Consider the following 27372-nt stretch of genomic DNA (forward strand, 5'->3'; position numbering starts at 1 on the left):
GCAGAGCACTGGCTCTGGGGGGCACTTCCCATAATAAAGATTTAGGGAAGTAACGTCGGCTGGTTTACCAACTGGATATAATGGTATCCTTATGTGCGTGTTGGCCACAGGTACGAAAGAGCTTACGAATAGCAGATGTAGGAAGGAGCCGTTTGGCTAGACTTATTGACACGGTGAACTGGCTCGCAGCACCACTGAATCATTCACTCTCCCTAAAACTCGTTGCGTCCAACTTCCCATTGACTATGAGCATATTCGTTTAGAGCTGCAGGAGCCAGAGCCTTTACTTCTTGGCACGTGTTCCTGAAGCATCTGGACTTGAGGCTAAGCTGACACGATGGTTGTTTTGACTGCACTGTTTCTAGATTAAACACTGTCACACACTGGACAGACCGGAGCTGTTGTTGGGTAGTCAAACATGGGGTCATGCATCAGTTTGTTATGTGATGTTCGTTATGTTCGAGGTGCTGTTGCTCCACAAAGTTCTGATTTGTTCTAGGAAAGGTTTTCCCCCCAACTTTAACCTGGATGCCCTTTTTAAAGGTTTGGAAAAGAGGATCGCATTTGCACAAATATGTTATGTTTTTCAGGCATATGAATGGGCAGCACTGTCACAAGCTTACTCCATTGCTGAAACATACACGGTTTGAACTTTAGTGCTTGGCAGTGAGCTTCCATGGAAAAAAAAATGCTTGGAGAGGCTAAACAGAAGCCCTGTGGCCCTCGCAAACGGGAGCACAGCAGCTCTTTGATGTTGCTGGCAAAAGCCTTTATGTGACGCAGAAATGCATTAACACTACCACTCATTTACATGTTTTAAGATTTGCTCCCTTTGTGAGCTTGATTAGAGCTAATTGTCTGCATGACTTACTTTGACATGTTGTATAGCTTCAAACAGTTCTCTTAAAAGAAAATGACACTGAAAGAGGGAAAATATACAATCTGTTTGATTTGTGGTGCCTCAGCCATTAACCTACTAATGAGGCTCTGATTATGAGTGCTGCCAGGACTAATTGAAACAAACACTCTTGTAAAGAGGAGGAAATGTGCTGCTGGTGTCATATTGCTGCCAAATTAAGATTAAAATTCCCGTGTTGAGTTGACCAAGTAGAAACAATGAGAAGCTCTTAATTAAAAGTGAAAAATAACAAATAATACCAGCAGCTGTTACAGATTGTAAAGCCATATTTCACCGTTTTTTTTTTCCAATAAGCTCTGTCTACATTTCTCACAATCTTTGCAGATGCAGACCTTGTTTGCCTTTGATGAGGAGGAAATGGAAATGAGGAACAAGGTGGTGGAAGATCTGAAGACAGCGCTTCGGACTCAGCCAATGAGGTGAGTGAATCTGACATTTCCCTCTGCTGCAGACAGCACAGAGCCCTGCATCGCACGTCCCTCATGCAAATCGTGCATTTGGTTTGTTGAGGTAATAGCACACACACTAATTACAGGTAATACTATAACATACTGCAGGAGCGATGATTATAAAGTCTGTGTCTTCACATGATGTTGGGTCCTACCTCTAACTGAAACCCTACCGATTGAAGATATTTTTAGTTCTACATTTTTTGTTCTCTTCCACCGACGTGGCCATCAGCAGCTGTTAAGCCTCAGTCATCACCACACAGAAACACTCAAAGACATTGGACAGCCCACTAACACAAACCCACCTCCCTCTCCCCGTCAGCAGCTCCTTTGGTGCTGTCCATTAGCCCGTGCCAGTTATATGATGCAGTGGTCTGGACCAAAGTGGGGGGTGTTGAGTTTTCTCAAGGGGAGCTATAAAGTGACTGACCTAATGCGCAGAGTGACAAAAATGCAAGACGGGTTTGATGTCTGGGTCACGTCTGGGTTGTGTGTGTGTGTGTGTGTGTGTGTGTGGGGGGGGGGGGGGGTGTTGTGGTTGTGTTTGCTCCGTCTGCGCATGTGTGGGTGTCTAAAGCAGTACAACAAAGAACGAGGCTGATAAAGAGCAATTTCAAGGGTCTACAGAAAGGAAAGGAAATCATTAGAAAGGTTGCTGCTTCTGGCCTTCTAGCTTTAATATGCATTTTTATTAGGGATGTCACGATACCAGAAAGTAGTAGTCGGAACTTCTACAACTGAAATTCCACAGTGTCCAATAACAAATTCAATGCTTAAGTAAAATCAACTAATGAAATTCTGATTTACCTTTGTGTACAATGTACATGAAGCCTTTGCTAACAGTGCTAAGAGATGCAGCTGTTGCAATTTGCATTTAGATTTCAACAACATGTTGGGAATATAAAGTTAACAACTGAAACTCTTTCACCTTGAATTCTCTGTACCGATCTGGATGTCTTTAAGCTGCTTACATAAGTTAAGTTAGAGGTGTCTCCTGTTATTGTTCCAAATGCTCTGAGACAATATTTGTATACTTGTGGATGATTGTCTACTACCTGTCCCTGATTATCTGACTTAAATGCTGAATGTCTTCATTCGTGACTCTTAGGTTAGGTTAGGTTAGGTAGTTACTTTATTAATCCCCGAGGGGAAAATTTTTTCGCTACAGCAGCATACTCTTGTGGTGTTTTTTTTTTTTTTTTTAACAAGTCGATGCGGCTGCACCTGCACTTCCTGTCACCATTCCACAAGTTGTTGTGAATTGTCCAATATCTGTAGTTACATACAGCATCTACGGTACCGATGGTACCATGGACAAACAACAATCCCACTTTCAGAATTTTGGCATTGACCTGGATTTATCGGTTCTTCTGATGTTTGAAAAGGTCCATATAAACCAAGAAAAAAAATACTTTACTTTTATGCGCTGCTGAGTGATCAAAATGGTCCATATAAGTGGATTCGATTTTGGTCAGTGTTCATTTTTTTTTCCTTCCATGATCCAAACCACACAATTTTGACTAAAATGTTCCTAAACACCATAATAAGTCATTTACTTGTTGGATTTTCAGAATAATGTTCTCGAGAGAAGTTTAAAAGCAATAGAGTAAATAATGAATTCCTTTGTTTAAACATTAGTAAAAAGTGAGGGGGATAACATACAACAAAGGCCGCCATCCTGCAATAGCATGTCCTGTACTTTACAATATGGGGATTGCCCCCCCCCCCCTTCCACCTCCCCTTTAACTTATTTAGACTTTAAATGTAGTGCAAGTGATCTATGACTACTGACTATGCCAGACAGGGCAGTCAGCTACATGCACTTTATGTAATTGTTGCCATAAATGTATGTAGGTACAACCCAAAGACAACTGAAACAGCATATCATAGTGCTTGTCACAATTTTCTTTTATTGGTAACCTCAGGGAAGGCACAGACTGCTGAAAATTCAGAGGGAAACTACACTCGTTAAAGATATATAATTCAGGAATACTTTGACAGCAGGACTGCTTTCTTTAATTTGAGGTGGCAGGTGTTTTTGCACGTTGCTCGTTAGTGAATCTAATTTTAGTGTCTCGTGAATCTTGCAAGAATGTTGAAGGTTTAGAGGAGGTCGTATTTTGACTGCAATGATCTTTTGCGAGCAGCAACTTGAACTTGAACTGAATTGTGTAGTTTGGACAGTTCAAAATGTAAATACAGTACAGGATGAAATAATTGTGTGCTGGATTTTGACAGCATTTGGAAGGGAGAATAGCTACCCTGATACCATCTCACATTCCTTCTAAATCAGTATTTTGTTGATAATTACAGTTTTTTTTTTTTAGTCTGTCAGTCTTTCTCTCGCTCCCATTCACCGCTTGAATTATATTCAGGTGTAATTTACATCATCGAAGGTCATTTTAATGACTTAATCGACAGTATTCAGTAATGCACCTGCACCCATGCTGTTCACAGAGGGAGTTATAGCTCAATAACGCGCAGATGTTTTTAAGTACTGTAACAGTGATGTGGGTAGCAGGTGTGTCCCATTGAATGTGGGTGTTCAGGGAAAGCCTGGGTAGCATGTTAATAACATGCCAAGTGTCACCTTTGTGATAAATGGTTGGCTGAAACAGAAAGATGGCTTTGTGCTAAGCTGTAAGGGAGAAATCTACACCTCACCTACTTTATGTGTTATTTCTGTGTCTCTTTCTGTGTTCCTGTGTTTACGGCCGCATCTTGGGAGACATGGTGGTGATTGCCCGTATTCAGCCTTGATTCATGACTGCCTTTGGATGACTGCCTGAAAGAGCCTCCTTTCCCTCCTTCCCTCTGGCGTGTTAGAGCGGCAGCTGGGGCCTGGTTGTGAAGAGGCGCCCTTGTTGCCCTCAGCTCGCTCTGCAGGGCCACAGGACCCAAACACATGGTGGCCATGCAGGGTGCCAGGCTGAGCACAGAAGAAGAGCATGTTGTCAGCAGGCCACCGGTTGCGTCACTGTCACTCACAGGCTGATTACTGAAGTGACATGGTGACATGTTTCTACCATGTGTTCTTTACTATGGTACAAATGTGGATATGGAATGTGACATGAACACAGACTGCAAAGTTATTTTTAAAGTGTGCATGTCCTCTATCACCTCAACCTCATTGCAACCTCACAATGTGCACATTTCTGCCAGTTGTAAACTCATAAGTGTAGTTGAAAGTCTGTTAGTGATCATCATCACGAGTTATTGTATGGAAACATTGTAGTCATCAGTTATAATCACTTTGTTGTTCGCAGATTGTTTCATTTTTATAGGATTTTAGGGATGAAGATGTAAGTAATGCGTTTTCCCTAATCATCTTATGTACTAGAAAAATCCAAGCTCACACATCTCATCATCATTATTTTCTAATGTGACACATTTACTGTATTTTATTACACCTATCCTGACTGGAAACATTTTAAAATGAAGTTTTATTGGATTTCCAGTGCACTTGCAGTAGAACATTGGAAAACAAGTTTCATTGGTCTGCCTGTTCAACAACAGTTGCACAAATTGTGTTTCTGCTTTCTTAAGTCATAATTCTTTGTCATATCGTGTTCCGCCAATTCCACCCTGGTGTCTTATAAAATGTCAAATGCATTGTGGAAATCATGAAACTGAAGTCGGCAGGATGACAACAACAACGAACATAAAACCACAGCACACCATTACAGAACAACTGGTCTGTATCGAACAGTGCCTCTATGTGAGATCAGGCCGCAGGCGGCCGTATCCTTGCTGTGAGGGATGCTGTACCTAATTTACCATTTACCAGAAATTGGTTTTAATAGTCATAATTGGTAAACTAATTTAATGGCCCAGATGTCTTATTTCAAATACAAAATGTGGTTAATTCTAAACAGCTGTAAAAAGGAGGCTAATCTAATTTTCTATGACAACAGTTATTGTTTTGTTTACCAGCTGTCAAATGGAGCCTGAGCCTTCATGCTGAGGTTGTATTTACTCACATAAAGCTGAATATCAACTCTAGTGGGCATGTGAGGGCCGACAGGCAAACACAAACTGCTGCAGCCATGAAACCAAATGAAAGTATTTGAATACTCTCTTGTGGTATTTTAACTATGCAGGTTAGGTGTACTAACATAAGCACTGTGACCTATTAAGTCACCCGCACATCTGCACTGATTTCTATGTTTGTGTTGAGCGCCACGTCTGTGTCATTCTTGCATCGAAGACGTGCCGCCTCTCGATCACTTGTCATTTCCGTTGCTAAATAACTGCAGGAGGACAGGAAACAAAGCTTTCCTGGAGGTCACTGAGGCCGTCCTGGCCCAGATTGCACTGTACTCCCAGGCTCATGTCAGTAGAGCATCGCAATGCTTCCCCAGACAGCTCTTTTGGACATGGTTTCTGCATATCTCTTCCAGCAAGAATATTGACTTGAGTCGTTCCCCCTGCTCCTGTGTCAATAGCTCTTTGGATGATTCGCTACCGACACATGCAAATATTATCCTTCAAAACATTTTGTTGCCAGATCTCTCATAAGTTCCGCTTAACAGAGAGTGAATTTTACATCTGTTTTTACATGTAACTAAATACATTAGAGGGGGAATAGAGTCTCACACCTTTAAAGAGGCTCGGATGGAGTGATGTGTTTGTTTCGCCCTCAGTGGACATTTCTCTCCCCTTGGTACTTATCAGGTAAGGTGGGAATGGGAAGAAATGAGGGCCAGGTGGGTGATAAAGGCAATTTTAAAGAAGGAGGGAGGTTTGTGTTGTCATGGCAAATAAAAAGATGGAGAGTAGAAAAAGGTGACACATGGGTTACTTTAATCCCCATGATGTTGTTTTTTTTGTATGTAATTACATACATCATCTTTGGTCCCTCTTAAAGAGACACGTACACATGCAAATCACAGGGTAACATGATGGTAAAAAGCCGTTTGTCTCTATATGGAGCTGTGTGAAGTCTGATCAAGTGATGCCACTTGAGTCCGTGTTAGTCGGGATGAAGAGAAAAAGAAGTGAGCGCACTAAATCTGTACAGACTGCTCCTCATTTATGCTGCACGCAAGAGACTAAAGGAAACCATTACTCATCTGAGCCCGTGACCAAAGTGTCTGTAAAAGACATGCATTGTGGGTAATTTAGGCACCGGGTTTTGATCAGAAAAAATACTGTGTACCTTTGTCTGACAATAGTACAGGATCCTGGGTAGAGCGTGCAGGAGTGAATGATTGAAATGTCATCAACGCACCCACTGTTTAGACGATGCCCTGCTCTATTCACACATGGCCTCATCCAGACATTGCTCGGTCTTTGTACTAATAAGCTGGCCGGGTAAAGTCCAGTTAATGTCCGGTCCATCTGATTTGGACATGCGTGTCTTCCTGTAAAGCCTCCAGGTAATGTCTCGATAAATTCAGGGTTGCAGTGGATGTGTGGAAGCAGCTCAAGTGACACACACACACACACACACACACACACACACACACACACACACACATTTGGAGTGCACCCTGTGGATTTACTAATAAACCGAGTCCATAAGAATCACTCTGTCCATGCCAGGATATACTACACACATACGTATTACAGATGTGAGCCTTGGCCAGGCACTTCATTGTAATCAGTGTGTGTGTGTGTGTGTGTGTGTGTGTGTGTGTGTGTGTGTGTGTGTGTGTGTGTGTGTGTGTGTGTCAGTTTTATGCGTTTGGTTTTTAGTTCAGTCTTTATTTTACCAGAGAGGTACGTTAAGCCTCATATCAAGTCAAATTTATTTGAGTGAGAGCCGTGTTGATATTATATGACTTCTCTTCCAAACCCTGCAGACACTTCGGTCAGCAAGCTTTAATCGTCATTCACTTTCTGACCCTTTTATAGAAGATGTGGGTGTCCCTGTGCCTGGATGTAGGTGACAAGGCTGTTTCCATTTGGCGATGTGAATGTGTTGGCTATTTCAAGGTGTTTTGGAGGAGATGGTAAGTGTGCGAATGTGGTGTTTAAAGGAATGGCAGAAGAGATGCAGAGACCACATGATCGCTTGTGCGTGTGTGTGGAAGCATCGGCCTTTGATAAGTTTGTGTGGCTAGGCTTTGAGGCACGAGTGAACTCTCGACTGTCTGCCACGCCGGGGTCACCACCAGTTCAGAAAGGCAGAATGTTTTTACTGTGCAGCTAAAACACTGAAAAGTTTCATTTGGTTGGATGGAAATCCTAAATTTCAATTTGAGCATCTGGATTAGTTTTCCACACCGTCCTGCTTATTTAGAATATTGTCTGCCTCTGGTTGAGGGGTTTTCCGCTTTTTAGATCAATGGAAATTACATGACCCTCGATGTTTTTTGGTTCTTTTTTTTTTTTTTTTTAAATGGCTAACTCGCAACATCAGCAATCATTTAGGAATGTAAAAAAAAAAAAAAGTGAATATGCCAAGGTTTTCTGTAAAATGTAGTCTGCAGCTGCAGCCATGACTTAACACTAACAGTGCTCTACTGCCACTTTTGTTTAGTCTCATCCCATTCCAAGTTATATTCCTCACTTCTTCGTTTGTCTGTCTGAAGATCTCAGTCTGTGTGTGTGTGTGTGTGTGTGTGTGTGTGTGTGTGTGTGTGTGTGTGTGTGTGTGTGTGTGTGTGTGTGTGTGTGTGTGTGTGTGTGTGTGTGTGTGTATTTGGCTCAACTTCAGTATTGTTCAGCAGCACTGCCTGCGCTCATATCATGCATAGCAGTTGTCTCTCTGTCTTGAACCCTCGCGGGTTTTAAAATATGCAGCAGTCGTTCCAACAAAAAAAGAAAAAAGAAAATAAAAAAAAATAAAAACAGGAAGTGCTGCACGCCAATCGGCTGAACAGTCTGGGAACTCGGCTTGTATTACTGTTTCAATTCAACTCAATTTAATTTTCTTTATATAGCGCCAAATCACAACACAGGTTATTTCATGGCACTTAACACATTAAAGTCCTTAAAGCAGAACTTATTACTTAGAACAGCAATATACAGAGAAACCCAACAATTCAACAATTCCCACATAAGCTAGGAGGGGGGAAAAAAAACCTCCTCTTTAAGGGAGAAAAACCTCCAACAGAGGGAAGAAAAAACTCCCTCTTAACAGGAAGAAACCTCCGACAGAACCAGGCTCAGAGGTGGACGGAGCATCTGCCTCGACCGGTTGGGGTGAGGGGAGAGCAGAGAGAGAAAAGGACAGCATAGAGATCCAAGACATGAACTGTTGGTGGAGGCCGACAATCACAGAGCAGAGACGTGCAGCTCCACGGCCGGGACATCTGCAAAAGAAAGAACAGAAACTACGCGAGCGAGGGAACTGAATGGAGAGGCAACAGACAATAAGCAAAAACTATGGTTAGGATAAACGATCAGCATCTCGTCAAGCTGCTGCCGTTGATTAAAACAATTGGAAAAAGTCTGCTGTACTCAGGAAAGAAAACGCTTCGGTAGACAAAAGCCATAGGTAGTTGAATGTCATTGGGCCTTTTATCACCAGTGTACCATGCCATATATGTTTCTGTGGATTTTTAGCATGCATCTATCTTTCCACTTCTACCGTATAAGCACATGCTTGTGAATGGGGTTATGGTACATCAGCTGTGTGTGTGTGTGTGTGTGTGTGTGTGTGTGTGTGTGTGTGTGTGTGTGTGCGTGTGCGTGTGTGTTTGTGCGTGTGTCAGTTTTTCTGGCAAACTGTCGGCAAACCAGCAGAGTGAAGCGAGGCAGGCAGCGAGCGAAGCCTTGAATCCCATCCGCCCTTTTGAACGCCGACTCCAAGAACAACATCTGTCACTCTGCTTTCCATACATTAATCACAAGGATGTTCAGCATAATTTCTCCTCCAGTATGAAACCTCGTTCTCCGAGGTGGCCTCTCAACAGACAGGCTGTTGCTGCCTTCTCTGCAGGCCAAAGAATTGTCACTGACATGAAATGTGTTAACTTTTGACTTTAATTCTTTCCTCTCTCCAGTCCCAGTGTCTGTTTAACATTTGAATCAAGTCATATGTAATGTCCTGGATTTATTTCTCGTCACCTTGGCACCGAGTTGAGACGGAGACAGCAGTGTCTGTGCTCAAACAAGAAGCGCTTTGTCTGCCGAAAGGTCGTGTGTGCAGTTTCAGTGCATTGTCGAGAACGGTTAAATATATGCATACATGTATTTTGATCTTCTTGAGCTCATTCAGGCACTGCTGAAGATCAGAGGATTATACGTCTCCGAGAGGTTTACTGGTCGTGCCAGGTGAAGTTTGTGTGTTCATGGATGTGAGTGCTCATGTGGGCATCTGCTGTAAATCTGGGATTGATTGTGTATAAGCAGAGGAAGAGCCTTGGCTTCCATGTACAGGATAATGTTTAGAAGATTTAAAAAAAAAAAAAAATTGCATTGTGTTTTTTCCACGTTTTTCAAGCCAAGACAGCAGTAGGAGGGGGATGGAACTTGGACTACATACTTCCAACGCTGTCAAAACAAAGTATCTGTTACAATGAGCAGCAATAAATCTCAGCTCGCAGCCCCTTTTTTGTCAGACTCTCTCCCTTCTCCCTGTTTGTCCCTTTCACTTTCTGACTCCATCCTTCTTTTCTCTTCCTCTGCTTGTCTTTGTGTCCTCTCTCCTCTGCCTCTTCCTCTCCTTCTTACAAGCCCTCGTTTGTTTGAAATCATTTATGAGGCCTATCAGGAATCTTTGTGAGTGGGGAAGTCATTTACAACACAGCCCACACTGTGCTCGCTGGATGCGACAATTCAATGTTTACATGTCCTGCCTGTCACTCAAAAAGTCTGCTTCTCTCCAAGAGAGGTTAATGACTCTCTGCTTTGTAATTAGTTTGTCTGATGAGGCTGAACTTGAAGTGGGGATATTTACAATTTTTATGTCTTAAGAAGCAGCCTTTGTTTGGTGGCATTTTGACGATCGTTTTGGGTGATGGCGTGCCCGGGCAGAGAAGGTCTAATAAGAAGATTTGGGGGTGTGGCAAATGTGACACATTCTGCGTCTTTCTCACCATTCATCTTAAAATATTTGTGAATCCACAACTTTATGGAATCATAATAACAAATCCCCGCAGCACCGAATTATGTATAGAAATCAAACAGAAAATTGAAGTTGATTGTACACTTACTGGTTGAAGCCTCTCAAATGCCAAGACAAGACTGCTTTTACATGTTTCAGATTGTGAATGTACCGCTTTCGGTTTTGGATTGTTGGTTGAAAAGAACAAATGAATAGAAAATGTCACCTTTGGCTCTCGAATAGTGTTTCAGCAGAAGCCTATGCCAGTATCACGATATAATATTGTATGGAAATTGATGGTTATCATGCCATGCAGAGTTGCTTATTTGTCATACTGAAATAAACTCTCTGGAATATTTAATGGCATTTTTTTTCTTTTGTCAGTCCACCACTTTGGTCCAGACTGATATACAACTGTATCTAAAATGTTCATTCAATTGTGTACACACATTCCCCGAGAAGGGCAATTTTTTTTCCTTCTCTTTTTTGACATTCATTGACTTTAACATCCCTTTAAGCTGCGTCCCTTTATTTATTTTTTTCCGAATCTTTATTCTATGTTTTTGATAAATTCTTTCCTCCCAACAGGTTCGTCACACGCTTCATCGAGCTGGACGGCCTCACCTGCCTCCTCAACTTCCTGCGCAGCATGGACTACGAAACGTCAGAGAGCCGCGTCCAAACCTCCGTCATCGGCTGCATCAAGGCTCTGATGAACAACTCGCAGGGCCGCGCACACGTCCTGGCCCACCCGCAGAGCATCAACACCATCTCCCAGAGCCTGCGGACGGAGAACATCAAGACCAAGGTGGCGGTGCTGGAGATTCTTGGGGCGGTGTGCCTGGTGCCTGACGGACATAAGAAGGTGCTGCAAGCCATGGCACACTACCAGAAATATGCTGCTGAGAGGACTCGCTTCCAGGTGAGGATAACTGAAGTGAACTTTTATAGAAATATGTAAGGATAAAGCAGTTGTCATGTTCTTTGAATTGTCATATCACATACATGTTTAAGGAGCCTTTGCTGTAGACATAAGCAGACAGAGATTATGGCTAAAGGCAGACCAAATATGTCAGGGTAACACTCAAATAAATCAAGCTGTGATAATTTTGATAAGTTGGAGACTTTTGCTGCAGTGCCTCAGACGGTTGGCCTCAGGTTAGGTCAACACTCCGGCCGTATTAAAGGGCCGATGAGGCCGTCGAGAGTTATGCAGGTCACGGTATGTTTCGTGCTTTAGTAACTCGCAGGACTGAGTCAACAAGCCACACCTCACACATCCCCCGGGGTATGTGATAAATCATGCCACCTCAGGCTAAGCTAACACAACAGGAGCTGACCGATTGCAGAACTTATGAGGCCTTTTTAAGCTGGTATGATTAAGCAGCTAAAGAATGTCAAGGGTCCGTTTACGAGGCCACGAAGGGAGTGAGAACCGAGAGCGGTGACCCCGTGTTACCTGACTCCCTTCATTGTTGCTGTAGAACAACTCGGGTTTCATAAATTAAACGTTTCTTTTATGTCTGATCCTGTTCATATATTATGATTTTTGCACTGACATACATATGTGTGTATCAAACATACTTGCTGACTAACTCTCCTATCTGTCCTGACCATCCAGACGCTGCTGAATGAGCTGGACAAAAGCACAGGCCGCTACAGAGATGAGGTCAACCTAAAGACTGCCATCATGTCGTTCATCAACGCCGTGCTCAATGCTGGAGCTGGGGAGGTCTGCATGCACTGACTTTTTAAGCACACTCTCTACAAATGGAGACCAACTTAGTTGTATTTAGTTTCACTGTTTGTGGCAGAAGTAACGGAAATATGGGGCCGTGGGAAATGTATGCTTTTACTGCATGTTTACCCAATCAGGTTTAAGTAAAATACTTTACCTGAATTTGTTTTTTGACACTGTTTCCAAAGATTTACTGTAGCTTGCAGTTAAGAAGATTATATGTATTTAAACAGTCTAAATTGAGGGAAATACGATTATTGAAATTACCATGTTTGTACTTTTGCGAACAACATTTAGCTTACCCTAGCATACTTGCCAAGAGGGAAATTAACTGGTTGAAGGAAGGTTATATGCTGGACTTTATCTTCCCTCTGACCTGTTGCCAAGTATCTTGCTGAGACTCATGAAAGATACAAGTTTCATTTTAAGAAATAGTCTGCCAGATAACACCAACTGAAGTTTTATACTCACTAAACCAAAAAGATGTCACCTGTTAATTAGTGAACTTCATAGATGCTGGTACATTTTTTTAATTACAAACTTGCTCAAGAGCTGAAATGTTGTTTGATGTGAATACATACAGAGATGTTTACATTCTGAGGGATCTGATGTCCCATTATTACCACTTTTAGATTCATAGTGATTTTATGGTAAATGATCTGCACTTGTACAGCACTTTATCACTTTACACTGTTTCCCATTCACACACACACACTACTGGATCGAACCACCAATCTTCCTATTGGTGGGCAGCCCGCTCTGCCAGCTGAGCTACAGCCGCCCCTCCTCCTCATTTATGTCCTATCTTATTGTTTGCTTATTTATTTTCAGGACAACCTGGAGTTCCGCCTCCACCTAAGGTACGAGTTCCTGATGTTGGGCATTCAGCCGGTCATCGACAAGCTCAGAGAGCATGAAAACGCCACTTTGGATAGGTGAGCGATCCATCTTCTTTCTTGGTTTCCTCCCTTTTGTTTAGGTTCTCACAGACCATAATGCTGTTTACTAAAGAGTAATAATAATAACAACTACAGAATCAATCATTTTTTATATTGGTATATGGTAAACTCTTTCCATTTGATGTTCTTAAAACCCAGTAGTCAGAGAAGTACTGAAGTGTTAGCTCCTGTCTTTGATGCAAACTGGGTTTAAATGTTTGATGAATGTGACAAAAAAGGAGGAAATGAGCAAAAGTACTGTCAATACATCAAGTCTGGAGATAATCCATGTTGTGTAATTCATATTAACAATGTATAAACAAATATACTTCATATTCAGTGTATGTATATTCTTTTTGATTACCATAAAGTCATTCACAAATTTAAAAAATAAGTACAGTATTCTTGTACAACCCATTGCACCATGTTTTACATCTAGAGACGGAACAAAAGTAATACATCATGAACTTTACATCAGTTTAAAATGATTTCCAGCAACTATTGTGACTCACTGTGAAAAATCACATAATTATTGGGGTGATTAAACGAAGTTACTTTTTTTGGGCTCTCAATGTCCCAAACAGAACTTTATGGTCAAATAAAGGTGCCGTAAATACTTTAATATAAAGCTCTATCTTTCCAGGCATTTGGACTTCTTTGAGATGGTGAGGAATGAGGATGACTCAGAGTTGGCCAAGAGGTTTGATTTGGTGAGTGATTTATTATCATCACCATTAGGCAACAGTATGTTTTGTTGTCAGATTAATGTTAAAAAATGCACTGCTTTGACGCTCCGTAATCGCCCCTCTTTTTTCTTAACAGACCCACGTAGATACGAAGAGCGCTGGTTCCATGTTTGAGATGATCAAGAAGAAACTGTGCCACACAGATTCCTACCCACACCTCCTCTCCATCCTCCAACACTGCCTGCAGATGCCCTGTGAGTAGACACTTTCCAATAATTTACCAACATGTAAAAATGTGTATCCGAGTGTCAGAGATCTGCACACAGAACTTCTGTTTTCATGTCTTGTGCCTGAGGAGAAAAGACCTCGGCTGTTTTGGCCAGTTTTTAATATTGAACTCAATCCAGTTTTTTGGGATTACCTTTCTAAATCCGCCTTTGATGCCATATGCAGACAAACGTGGTGGCGGCAGCCTGCAGCACTGGCAGCTCTTAGACAGGATTCTCCAGCAGCTAGTCCTACAGGACGAGAAGGGGGAGGACCCGGACATCGCCCCTCTGGACAACTTCAGTGTTAAGAACATCATTCGTATGTAAGTGATAATCTCTCTACTCTCAATCAAAGCAGAAGTTACACAAAAGCAGACACACATACACCCTCACTGATGACGCTTTGTTGTAACAGCTGTCACACAGTATATTTCCTGTTCTGCTGGATTTATATGAACGTATCTAAACGTCAGGAATAAAGCTTTATGTGCTGCACTCTTTGTTCACCCTCTTCAGAAACAAATGTACTATAATTGATGATCCAGGCCGGTCATTTGACTGCCAACCATTACAACAGAGAGTTAATGTAGGCTCACTGTAGTTCCAGTTCTTCCTCCATGCCTTTTTAAGAGCTTCCCCTTATCTCACAAAGCTGTTAACACAATGCAATTTCTGGAAAAGCCTTGTGGTTAATGCATCCAATCAGCATCACTTCCAACTAAGATCAAAGCCTGATATCAGCATCATGTGCTCTTAGAAGAATCGAAGTATGGCAGAGAAGCTCTTGGATATTTTAAGTTTTGCATCTGAGCTTTAGTATAGGAAAACATTTTCAGTAGACCAGTTTCAACACTCTTGGCCTTGCTGTTTTTTTTTAATCATTATTATTATATTCATGCTATTGTGCCAGTGATAGGAGCGGTGCATGATTGCACAGGAAGGTGAAGGGATGTGAAGGTAGCAGCAGGGGGTCTCGGAGTGAATTGGAGGAGGCCTCGCTCCAAGCGTGAATTGGCATGAGAGCGGAAACCAGAGATCAAAGGGAAACTGCCCTAATCGCATTAAGAGAGCTGGTCGGCCAAGTGAGCCGTGTTGAGGTGCAGCATGCAAGAAACAACAGGGAGAAGTAATCATTTCATAAAGGAAAAACCAAGCATTGTGACTCGGAAGTAGAGGTCAAGGAAGACAAATTCTTTTCCAAATGGTCATTGATATTTGCTAGTTTTCATGGTCTTTTGAAACTAATCTTGACTTGTATTCAAGTGTCAAAGGATGACATTTGTACAGACAGTAGATTTGGTGTTGTTCCTTTCACCATCTGACTTCAGTGTCTCATTCTGACATGCTGTCATTCTTCTCTTTCACCATCTTTCTTCTCTTCCACTCTCTTCATTTTTGGTATGTTTAAACTAGGTTTACGATCAGGGATGAATGTGTGTAGTCTCAGTGGTGAAAGCACTATAAAACATTTAGCTTTTAAGCCTTGGTCTCTGCTAGCTCTGGCTTTGTTCACCAATTCAGCAACCTATTATTTTTGTAATCAGCACACTTAGGGTCATTATTTCCAGTAGCGTACAGGGAGTGAACTTGGATGCTGCGTCTGAGCTGGAACGGTCATTACTGTCCAGCATTGATCCATCACAGTGGTCAAAACTTCCCCCTCACTTTACATTACTGTACAATAGGCTTTATTGTGTTTCCAGAAACTCTCTTATAGTAAATTATGCTCGGAAAAAAGAGTGTATAAACTCAGATTTCCTCATGATATTGGCTTCGGGACCGAGGCCCTGACGGTTAACGGGTAAAAACATACGGCTCGTGCCGTGATGGCCCAGAGGGGGAGGGGCACGGTAAAACAACTGTTAAAACAACTGAGAGACGAAGTCATTCATCATTTGCGGTCACCATGGCAACTGCTCTGACTACTCACACGTGGGCCTTGCCCAAAATTAAGACTCTTCTGCAAATCACATTTTTTCCACAGCAATTCAAAGGTATTTGTTTGACTACCCAACACAAAACTGATGGCGTCTTTTTGAATGAGTTGGTTCCACTGAGCATTACTGACTTTTTAATCAAGTTCAGACAGTTCTGTTCATGAACCTGAGGACTTTGAAGACGTAAAGCTGATTAATGACCAATTTGCTTGTAAACTGCCTTGCGGATTTCCTCGTGTGAGTTGATTACTCGCATTTATGTTTGAATCATCATCACAGGGAAGTTACTTTGTCATCATTAGCAATCGTACCTCAAACATTCCCTGTTCAATTGTTCCTTCTCTCATGCTTTCTTATAACTGTTTATATTGTGTGAGAAGTGACACTGAAACATGTCTATTCTCTCAACTTTAGCCATGGCTACAACCGATGCACAAGGTTTCACTTTTCAATCTCTCTTCATCTAAATGAATTCCTGAAAACCTCCCATTGATAATATTTTCATTTATATTTATGTCTCCTTCCTTTTTTCATTCACACTTCATCATTAACCATTTATCACATTATATGACCTTACATTTGTATCCAAATTTCTATAACTTGTATAACTCCCTGTAACTCTAATTGCAGCCCAGCAGGATTTATTGAGCACTAATGTTGTACTATGGGGCTTGAAAGAGCAAACTGCATCAACCCAATCAATGCTGGTAATGAATTTGTGTCCCTCTCACAAAAAACAAGTCGGGACTTAGTGTCATGGATCAATGGGTGTCTAATCCAGTGATTCAGTCTCCTCAAAATGTCGTGGCGTGACTTGGTTGTAATGCAGGTGATCCCTATATGCAAGCTTTCTTTGCGAGGCTTTGCTCAATGTATCTGTTTGTGTCTGCTTTGTGTGCTCATTTGTTGTCTGCTTCACAGGTTGGTCAATGAAAATGAGGTGAAACAGTGGCGAGACCAGGCAGAGAAGTTCAGGAAAGGTAAGGCTCATTTCTCAAATCTGTTTATTTAATGTAATTGCCTACAAATCACTATATTCTTCTCTGTGTATTAATTTTGTTATACATCATGTATTATACCTAGAATTTTTCACCAATGTTTCACAATCAGATCATGTAGAGCTGCTAGCTAAACTGGAGAGAAAAGAGCGGGAGTGTGACACCAAGACCCAGGAAAAAGATGACATGATGAAGACTTTGAACAAGATGAAGGACAAGCTACAGCGTGAGGGTGTGGAGCTGCGCTCGGCCAGGGAGCAAGTGCTGGACCTGTCGACGCGCATCAATGACATAGCTGTGAGCAGTGCTGCTTTTATTACTGGGGTACCATGTGACATGCAACACGCTGTACGAGTTAGTCATATTCTGCTCAGTAATCATGTGGTGAAGTGTTTTATCTTTTGCATTCTTAAGAGACATTGTTACTAAATGTATTTTTTTTTCAAACTTTTGTACAGTTTACCTAAAGATCAATCGCCTCAATGAACAATGTGAAAGGAAAGCTACAGAATGTATTGATAATACTTGTTTGCTTTCTTATTGAAAATTAGTTCAATATGGCAGTTTCACTGTAGTTGTATAGCGTTTTTTTTTAATGTTGACATCAAGAGGTTACAGGGATTTTAATGACATCCAGCTTTTGAGATTAAATGCCAAGTTTAAGTCACTCTGGACGGAAAGTGTTCAGTAAATACATGAAATGTGATGTTATTCAAAACATATAATAACTTACTTTCCATTTGTCCTTTAACAGGTGGGGAATGGGTCTTTCCTGCCTCCCCCTCCCCTTCCTGGTAGCCCTGTGGCTCCGCCTCCACCGCCTATGATGGGTGGCTTCCCTCCACCCCCGCCTCCTCTACCATCGAGCTGCCCGCCTCCTCCACCACCTCCTCCTCCACCCGGAGCACCACCTCCCCCACCAGGAGCCCCTCCCATTTTTGGAGCCCCCCCTCCTATTCCCTCCTCATTCAACTCAATGAGCACCATGCGCTCCAAGTCCATCCCTCAGCCTTCTCATCCCCTGAAGTCCTTCAACTGGGCTAAACTGGGCGAGGTGAGCAAACATTATTGTACTGCTATTGATTTCCACCACGCTGAACTATTTGTCTTTTTTCGGCTAACTATAGACATAATTGTCCAAAATGTAAAAAATAAAAGAACCAAATAAGGTAACATAAAGAGGACTTTAAGAGGGCATAGCCTTATGGCCCCGCAGATTATTTTTTTTGTCATGATAGTATGATCAGGGTTATTCTGTTGAAAGTTGAAAGAGGGGCACTGTTTTTTGGCCGTGCAAACAGGTTGGAGGTTTATTCAAATGAGGCAGTACAAAGCTGATGGTATTTTGGAAACCAACATGTTTTGCCTTCAGTTCAGTAAATCAGCAATTCTATTTTATTCCTGAATTTAAAAAAAAAATACTGTTCTGTCACATTTCATGGCATGTAACCATCTACATTTTGACGTACAGCAGAATTATGGCTAAAATAGTTGACTTAATGCCATCATAAAAAAAATGCTTCACCAAACAAATTTTCATTATTAATTTATTATTATCATATCATTGTAGAAATGCAAATGCATTTTCTGCCTCTGGCTGCAGATTTGAGGTTTTGTGTGTTCAGGTTGTGCCATTCTGAAACATCCAGACAACAAAACACCCTTTTTCCATCTACATGGTGCCGTTGCCTAACTTAGAACCAGTTCCACGCATTTTGACAAGGAAAAGTGGTGCCAGTGACTAAAAGCTGGCACCAGCACCGCTCCACAACGTTGGTCCAAAAGTTGGAACCACTGATGCCAGTGGCTGTTGGAGAGCACAGTTACAGTCAGCCTTAATCACAGTTGAATCTGAATGAGGCTTTCAGGGGCACTTGAATATCCCACTGTTAAGTACTTAAAGCTTTAAAAATGAGACTAAACATGATTTTCCGGGAAACATCATTGTAAACGTTGTCAAGCAGCATCAAAAGCAAATTTGGAGTAGATTCACTCGCATTGTGTGTTTGAGGACATTCACATGCTGTGACTATTGCACACTTAATCGACATACAAACCTTTTCAGTCTTTAGAAATACCACATGCTTTATCTGTCTTATGCAGGTCCTCCTGCTTAAGTGTCTTTGTCTACAAAGCATTTATGGGGAATATTGTTGGAGACTGAAGTCAGTACATGTTCCTCATTTTTATGAACATTTTATAACCTGGTCCAGTGCCGAGGTATTCACTACATGTTATATAATAGTTGCTTTTCAAACTTGGTGAAATACGGGCTAAAAGGCACCAGAGCAGAACTTACACCGTCACCGTCCTGGAAACGTGACCATTCATTCTTTGAGGCGTTGTTGTCAAATTTTACTGAGATTGGCACAGCGGAGCAATATCACTGGTCGAGGATGTATTCATTAAACACCACACCCTCTAATCTATATTCAATTTCAGCCAGTCACTGCACTTGCTGCACCTCCTTAAATCAAAATAGCATATGCGCTTAGAGACATGTGTGTGTCCAAGACCCACCGCTTTGCACTTCATTGTACTTGCCCAGTTTCGGGCCTGGGGTCTTTTAGTATATTTTATTGCGCAACAAATTCAAAACATCTGTTCATCCCTGATTTGAAAAAGTATGGAAACACGGCAGAAAACTTAGAGAAGGTGTACCTTCAATGTCTATCTGTGTGTAAATGTTAACCCTTTATGTCCCTCTACCCCTTTTCAGAATATGATCAATGGCACCATCTGGAATGACATCGACGACCTGAAAGCTTTCAAGATTCTCGACCTCAAGGACATAGAGAAGATGTTTTCAGCATATCAGAGACAGCAGGTTTGGGTTACAGGGTTCTGGATACATGTCTACGACTTGCCGTTGAATGTGTGAATGTGTGTTTGTTTTGGCGAGCATGCACTAAATGTAACGACTTGAGTCGGAGTACGATTTTGGTCTTGATTCTTGAACTGTGTGTATTAGCCGAGAAGTGCGCGTGATGGGCTGAGGGGTGGGATGTTTGAAAAGGACTCTCGAGGGTGCCAGGGGTCTCGCTCCAGGCTAACATGAGCAGCTGTGCACTGCTGAATGCCTTATTGTAGAGATGCCACAGACCACAATCTTTGCTCTTGTAACTGCAGATTTGTGTGAGAACTGGGGAAACTGACTGGGTCTTCACGGGCTCATGAATCAGGGCGACGTGAAGGAAACAGTTCGATTCGACCATTGAAGTCACGAGGAGTCACGATACAGGGAACTTTTTACTGACGCTCATGTACTAAAATAAAGAGGCTATTCATTAAATCAAGTTGAACCAGGGACAAACTAATAGGATAATTGCAGCATGTGTGCCTTTGTGGTAATGCCATACAGTACATAGCAATTACATCTCTGTGCCACAGATTAATTGTACACCACTTGCCATGTGATAATATTGGGCGCAATTGCACAAACTGATATATAACACTGCTGTAAATTGGTTTAAGTGGAATGTTTATATGCTCTAATTAATTTCAAGTCTTTAAGGGAAATACATACATATTCCTTCATAATGAATTCCACAGCCTTGCTTCTGACAGCAACGAGCACGACATTTCTTTTTAAGCTTTTATTGAAGCGTAATGGGTCATTCGAGGTTGTAGCTCACAGTGATTTACTGTGGGTATTTATTTATACAGAGCAGGTTTTTATTGGCAAAGGCCAGTAGTTAAATGCAGATCTCTATGGATGTAGCCACATAAAACCCCCAAGATCTTCCTGGCTTTGAAATCTCAATTCCATTTGGCAAAAGTGAGATTCAATTCAACTGGACAATATTGCGATGTTTGTACATGGCATACTTGCTTTTTTTGTACTTGTCACTGGTTTTCCTTTTTAAAAAGGGCTTTTGTTTACATTTGCCCTCTGTAGGATAAGTTACCACAGTCATTTTTCATGGTCTTGTTTTTCCATGTCAAGGCAGATGTAGATGCAATCAAAAGAATGCATTATATCAATCATGACCTATTTAAGAAGACAGAAACCAAACTAGGAAAGACTTTATTTTTTTTTTCACCTATGCAGCACAGGCAGATTTCCTCCCCCAAAATAGATTCCATGAGCCCCTGATGACTTGGACAGTAGGCGATTATTGTTTTTCTCACAGAGGGTCTTCCCAGCTTCAGCTTGTAGTGTGCATAGTAGTTGTAGTTCTTTGCTCTAGCCACCACCTTTTTTCTGCTTGAAATGCTAATCTTTGCATGTTTTTTCAATTTTTTTTGTTTGTGTCTCTCTGCACTTCTCCGACTGTCTGGGCAGGAGCTGCTCACTAACCAATCCTTCAAACAGGTGAGTTCAACATCTTCCAGCATTTTGACCACATGGTTACCTACTGCGTGTCTCTACCACCTTCTCTTCGGCAGTGCAGCAGCCAGACATACAGAACAGTTACTTTTATAATAAATGTGTTATTGTCTCTGTTGCTGCTATTTTTCTGTTAAATCTTCAGATGTATGATCTTAGTTTTAAAGCTAGATGGTGATGTTAGCAGAGAGTTTACCAGCCAAATAGGCAGAGGTTTAAAAACAAAAACAAAAACAAAAAAAATTACTTGAAAGGACTTGGATTTTCTACATTCATTCATCAGGTGGTCAGAAACATGATTTTAAATGAATGCTCATGTTTTGCCATGCTTAAAAACTTTATTTTCACCACCATATGAAATGTAGACTGTAGACGAGACAGTTTACCTTGATGGAGGTTCCGAAAACCCAAATGGCACATTAGTCTTTGCCATTGTTGCCTTATTTTTCATTATCATCCCCATTCTTAATCATTGTGTTGAATTTAAGTGCAGCCACTCAGTTGTGAAAAGTCTAACAGTTCAAACACCTGACCCCATTTATGCCGCCGTTCTTTAATAACTGTTAGAGAAGATGAAGGGACTAGTTTACACTTACATGGGGTTGAGTGTGTCGGCTGTACCCAAGCTGTCAAATTTGCTTTTGCTCACGTGGGCAAAGAGGGCTTTGGCAGGTTTCAGTGAATGGGAGTTGTCCCCCTAACCCACTGCCAACCTCAGTCTGCTGCCAGGCACCGTGGGTCAACACGGGCATGGAAAAACGACACACTTTCTTTACAAGCCGCATCTGTTTTACATATGTCATACTCAGCACCCTGAAAAAGGCCATTTTCTGGCAAGCAGGAAACCAACTCGGACCATAAATAGAATGTGTTTAGCATGCAGCCCCGACCGGTTTTCTCAGACATGTATTCTTTCCCCTTGTGGACTTTAATACTACATGTGTGCGAAGCTTTCTAAAACATCTGACTGGCTTGAATGGAGTTTTCCTGTTCCTCTGAGAACTTTATAGGTCTGCCTGCTTTGTGTTAGTAGTGGTGACTCAACCAAAAAATCTCATCCACCGGGACCTGCTTTGGATTTTTAGTGACATTTGGGATCTTTTTTTTTTTTTTCACACACCTTCCCAAACTTAATTCAGGCTTTCTATTGTTTAACAAGATGTGCATTATGGCCTCTTTGAAATTGATGCAAGCCACTAATCATCGCGATCAGTAACTACAAAAACAGGTCAGGGAATTTGATCTGAGGTCAACTGGACTGTTTGGTTTGAGTGCAGCTGTTCGGTTCTTCATGGTAACAGTGATTAAACAACAACTTCAACAACTGGCCTTAGTTCTTTTAGATTTTGTAATCTGCTCTAAATCACCACTTTGTAAATGCTCAGAAGGGGTTTTGTCTGTCAGACAGATGTGAGGAGGAAATGTTTCATTGTGCAGGCTTTTGCATTTTATTTCAGCACCATGTTGTAAGCTTAATCTCTTTTTCTGTGTTAATCTGTCTACAGAAAGAGACGGGATCTATGGATGACATATATGTCAGCACGCGGAAGGTGAAAGAGCTGTCGGTCATCGACGGCCGGCGTGCACAGAATTGCATCATCCTTCTTTCAAAGTAAGTGTGATTCCTTATGCTTCATCGCGCCATCATTAAACAACTGGTTACCATCTGTTAATTAGTTTATAAGTAACAGCCTGAGCACAGGCTATGATAAAATATATGACACTGCATCCTTTAGGTCAGGGGCTAGAGCTGTAATTTAGTGTGGAGCTGGTGGAGGCTAGTGCTTCTTACATCTTCTACCAGATGTGTTCTTAACGGACACACAAGGACATCTGTCAAGTATAATTGAATTACAATCCATGTATTTTTTTTTTAACTGAGTCATATGACGGACAGAAAGCATTGTCCAGGTGAGGATGTATCTCAGGAAGTAGTGTTCAGATTTCAACAGGAATTTTGTCTATTATTAAATTCAGGTCTACTCTCCACATTAAATAATATAGATTGAATTTAGACATAATTTACCCCGTTCCTGAGGGGCTATGAGTCCCGCTACATCTTAACCAGAATCAATTGTCATCATTTAAGGTCCACTCAACAATATGGTTACCATGTGCATGTCTCCTAATAGTGATGACTCTGTAGAGAATTGGAATCCTAACCCCTCTCTGCAGATCAATAAACAGGCTTCCTGACCCCTTTGTGTGTCTGACAAAACAGCAGCATGGTCCCTGACCTCACTCTCATGTCAATAGCAAATGACCCTGGGGTACAAACAGCACCCAAATGGGGTCAGCAGCTGGTCAATATGACTTTAATGCACAGGCCCAACAACAGACTTATTGATCACAACTCAGAACATGTAACACTGATCAGATGCACTGGAAACAGCTGGCAGTGCTCCTGGGGGTTATCACTGGTCCTGACTTGCATTCAGAGTATTAGTGGCAGTTATAAATGTATTTTTCACTGTTGTGTGTTTGTAATGTAATGTAATTGGAATAACTATTGTCTTACTTTCAGGTTAAAAATGAGCAATGAAGAGATCAAGAGGGCCATTCTGGAGATGGATGAGAGAGAAGAGCTTGCCAAAGATATGTTGGAGCAGGTATGGTTCAGTGTTTGATGAACGATCATGTAGACATGTAACAAGGCAGGGTAGTAGTAGTCTGTTGGGACTGGTTTGGTCAGAACGATGTGTATAGGTTTGCTTGATAGTGGAAGAAAAATCAATGTTATATTCATCAAAAACAGGTCTGATGAGTCAGCACTTAGCTCAGACAAAGTGATACTACAGATTTCAGTTATTCCAAACAAGACAGCAGAAAGTCAACAATCTTTTAGTGTATGATGTTTGTTTGTAGAAAAATATTTGTAGAAAACTAATTAATAGCAGAATTTTTAGCTTGTTTGGTACTATACATGTCAGTTTGCTCCACAGGCTACTGCATTAACTTTTGGATTAACATTGTCTTTGCAGCTGCTGAAGTTCATCCCAGAGAAAAGTGATATTGATCTGTTAGAGGAGCACAAACATGAGCTGGAGAGGATGGCCCGCGCTGACCGCTTCCTCTTTGAAATGAGCAGGTACACAGGAATACATTAATGTAGAACTTTAGGAAACAGCATTGGTGTAAAGTTAGGTATCTGATTTCTGTTATCTACTACTTTTTTTTGTAGTTAATGTTTAAGGAGTTTACTTTGTAAAAAAGAAAAACACTGTAATAAATATATGCAATAATGCAGATGTATTAGTTTATGGCTTTATGTCAAAATGGAGGATTTCCAGAAATATGGAGATTTTGTTCAAAATCGAGACATCAGGCAGTCAAAACATAGATCATAAAATGTCGAAAAGCATGTCTCTTCAAAAAGAATGAGCCTCTGAAGCAGCAAAAGGACGGTAGTTTTAAGGACAAGCTTGAAACTTCAGGGTGATTCATCATGCAGCTAAGAAAGGAAGTCAAAGCTGCCCTTGAGGACTGCAATCACATCAGACAGCAGAGAGACTTTTTAAATCAGTGCCTTTTCTCTGCGCTCCATCCTTTCTCAGAATCTGCACTGTTTGTACAAGATAATTAAGCCTTTTCATTTCCTTTAGTGAAATATTACCCTGTCCACTTTCTTTCCGTTTGACCGCATCTCCTTTGGTCTGAGAAATACATCTGGGATTTAGTTATTTCCTTTATTTGCTATTTAATATCCCCTGTCCCTCTATGAAATTCCCACTCCCTACTTTGGTGAACTTTTGGGCAAGTTTAATATACCCATTTGTCAACTCCCCAGCTTGATGGGAGCCTATTGGAAGATAAGCGCAGCGAAAACTGAGAGAGGGAGTTTTTGTACAATTGGGTGACTTCTTTGAACTTATTCTCCCCCGGAGACAAATGTAACTTACCTCCCTTTCTGTTTTTTTCTCTTCCTTTTCTTTCTTCTCTTCATCAGAATTGACCACTACCAGCAGAGACTGCAGGCTCTATTCTTCAAGAAAAAGTTTGCGGAGCGCTTAGCTGAAACCAAGCCTAAGGTTGAAGGTAAGGACAAACACCTTGGAGGCCACTAAAACCAGCTTCTTACGATTGCTTACTGAAAGGATAATATTCAGTACTTGAGGAGTTTGAGCTCCAGTGTTGCCCCAAAACTTTGGAAAACACATCAGGGAGCCACATGGAGTGACCATGAACACAAACACTGTAGTTTATTTTGACTCCACGTACTGTCCTGCTGCCGAGTGATGTTTGCTAAAATAAAATACAGTAACCAGCTGTTTCAGGAAGTTCCCTTCATAAAATGAAACTTGGGCTTGTGTTTAGTCCTCCAGAGGTCAGACAGTACTGATGAACTGATGTTTTGGTTTTAGTCTTTTCATGAAATTTGTTGACAGTAGTAAAATATTGTGTAACAGCAGCTTTTTCTTTTGAATGGAACAAATATTAGTCGACATCAGCTTTGACTCTGATCAAAACAGCTCCCTTTTGGCATGGGTTCATGTCTTACCCAACAAATGGAGCAGAAGATTATATTTTGGAGAACATTATTCAGGGCATGACACATTCAGTTACGTACACGGAGGCAAAAAAAAAAAAAAAAAAAAAAAGTTTCACACTAAAAATATCATCAGCTTTGAACACTTTTACCAGGGCTTTCCGCAATCCCATTTTTGTATTAAGTGTGCACGTGTGATTGCATGGTGAGAGTATATTGGCCCTGTGGAGTTTTTCCCTTGGAGCCAGCTTCCAGGTTACCAGGGAGGCTGTTTTGGAAAGCTGGCTAGAGTTGAGAGGGGAGAGCGTCTCTTGTAAATACTGCAGTTCACTTCAAAGGCTGAGGCAATAGGCTTACAATGAGGTCCTTAGACATGTGTGTGTGCACATGCGTGCACAGGGTGTGGCATGACTGAGCTGTCATAGTGTCAGTGTGAGCCAGAACTACATGAAAGACACTTCTCTGCTGGCCTAAATGCTTTTCTGGGCTTTGAGGAGCACATCACATCATTTTTGCCAGCAGTATTTTATCTGTAAACAGACAGAGTTCTGATTGACAGTTTAGTCTTATGCATGCTGCAGAGTTTTTGTCAGATAATCTATTCATTCTAGCCTGAGATCAAATAAAATTAATCTCCTGACGTACATTGCTCGATGCCAGGAATGGAAAGAAAGTACGAGCAGAGGGATAATCCTGTGAGTTTGAGTGTTGACTCAAACCTCCAGAATCCCTGTTGCTGGATCCAAATATTCCCAGACCGCACTCTTTATCGATGCCTGTAATAAAGTTCCCATCCCCTTTTCTTATTCATGTTACTTTGTCACATACTCGAGATGAGACTATATTTTCCTGGACCACCCAGCATGTTCAATAGAAGCATTTCTGAAGATGGTGCGGTGTGTAGCAGAACACTGTCAGCAGAGCCAGAAGAATAGTTCCAGAGCTGTATCTCTGCAGAACGAACTGTAACAATAACAATATGAATATTCTTAATGATTTTCACATTCACACTGAGGTTTCCTCTGTGGAGAGGGGGAACCACCTGCGCTCTGCCAGACAAGTCTGTTCTCAGGGGAAAAGAAACAGACAGTGTGGGGTTACGTTTGGAACATTCCCTTCCCCCTGCTGTTTTATGGATGGATGGGAAGGACTTGATGGGTTTCCCCACAAAGATGCCCAGGTGTTGTCGGAAATATTGATCACTCATCGTGAAGGATGGGAAAATAAAGGAAAGGATGAGAGCTTTAGGGCCACGTACAGCTGAGGCTTTAGTTTCTGTGTGCCTGTGGGGTTTGAGTGAAGAAACAGAAGGCAACAGTGTAAAGCCAGATTGTTATGCAATATAAAAGGTTGAAAGTGCACACATCTAGCATCAGTCACCGGCTATATTATCTCTTCCTCTCCACTTTCCTTCAGCCATCCTGAATGCGTCCAAGGAGGTCGTCCGGAGCAAGCGTCTCACTCAGGTCCTGGAGGTGGTGCTGGCCTTCGGAAACTTCATGAACAAAGGCCAGAGAGGCAACGCCTACGGATTCAAGGTCTCCAGCCTCAACAAGATCGCTGACACCAAGTCCAGCATAGACAGGTGGGCCAGGGGAGGAACTGTGGACATCAAACTAACCAACAG

General features: G+C 41.6%; 1 protein-coding gene across 3 annotated transcripts in view; it reads left to right on the plus strand.

Annotated features, from left to right (window-relative positions):
* Positions 1 to 27372, plus strand: part of daam2 (dishevelled associated activator of morphogenesis 2) — a 96756-nt gene that overhangs the window by 57590 nt on the left and 11794 nt on the right. For 2 of the 3 annotated variants that reach the window (XM_069160916.1, XM_069160917.1), the window contains exons 5-22: positions 1244 to 1338; positions 10952 to 11285; positions 11985 to 12095; positions 12933 to 13036; positions 13683 to 13749; positions 13862 to 13979; positions 14179 to 14317; positions 16346 to 16369; positions 16853 to 16911; positions 17042 to 17226; positions 17684 to 17983; positions 19649 to 19756; positions 21215 to 21244; positions 22765 to 22871; positions 23784 to 23868; positions 24241 to 24347; positions 25206 to 25294; positions 27162 to 27330. In XM_069160916.1, coding sequence (XP_069017017.1) covers positions 1244 to 1338; positions 10952 to 11285; positions 11985 to 12095; positions 12933 to 13036; positions 13683 to 13749; positions 13862 to 13979; positions 14179 to 14317; positions 16346 to 16369; positions 16853 to 16911; positions 17042 to 17226; positions 17684 to 17983; positions 19649 to 19756; positions 21215 to 21244; positions 22765 to 22871; positions 23784 to 23868; positions 24241 to 24347; positions 25206 to 25294; positions 27162 to 27330 — 2231 coding nt within the window. The remainder of the gene's footprint in view (positions 1 to 1243; positions 1339 to 10951; positions 11286 to 11984; positions 12096 to 12932; positions 13037 to 13682; positions 13750 to 13861; positions 13980 to 14178; positions 14318 to 16345; positions 16370 to 16852; positions 16912 to 17041; positions 17227 to 17683; positions 17984 to 19648; positions 19757 to 21214; positions 21245 to 22764; positions 22872 to 23783; positions 23869 to 24240; positions 24348 to 25205; positions 25295 to 27161; positions 27331 to 27372) is intronic. The other variant, XM_069160918.1, reaches the window with a different exon arrangement.

This window comes from Embiotoca jacksoni, unplaced genomic scaffold (assembly GCF_022577435.1).
Source record: "Embiotoca jacksoni isolate LCO1_2020_lvr unplaced genomic scaffold, fEmbJac1.0.p SCAF_27, whole genome shotgun sequence".
Classification (NCBI taxonomy): domain Eukaryota; kingdom Metazoa; phylum Chordata; class Actinopteri; family Embiotocidae; genus Embiotoca; species Embiotoca jacksoni.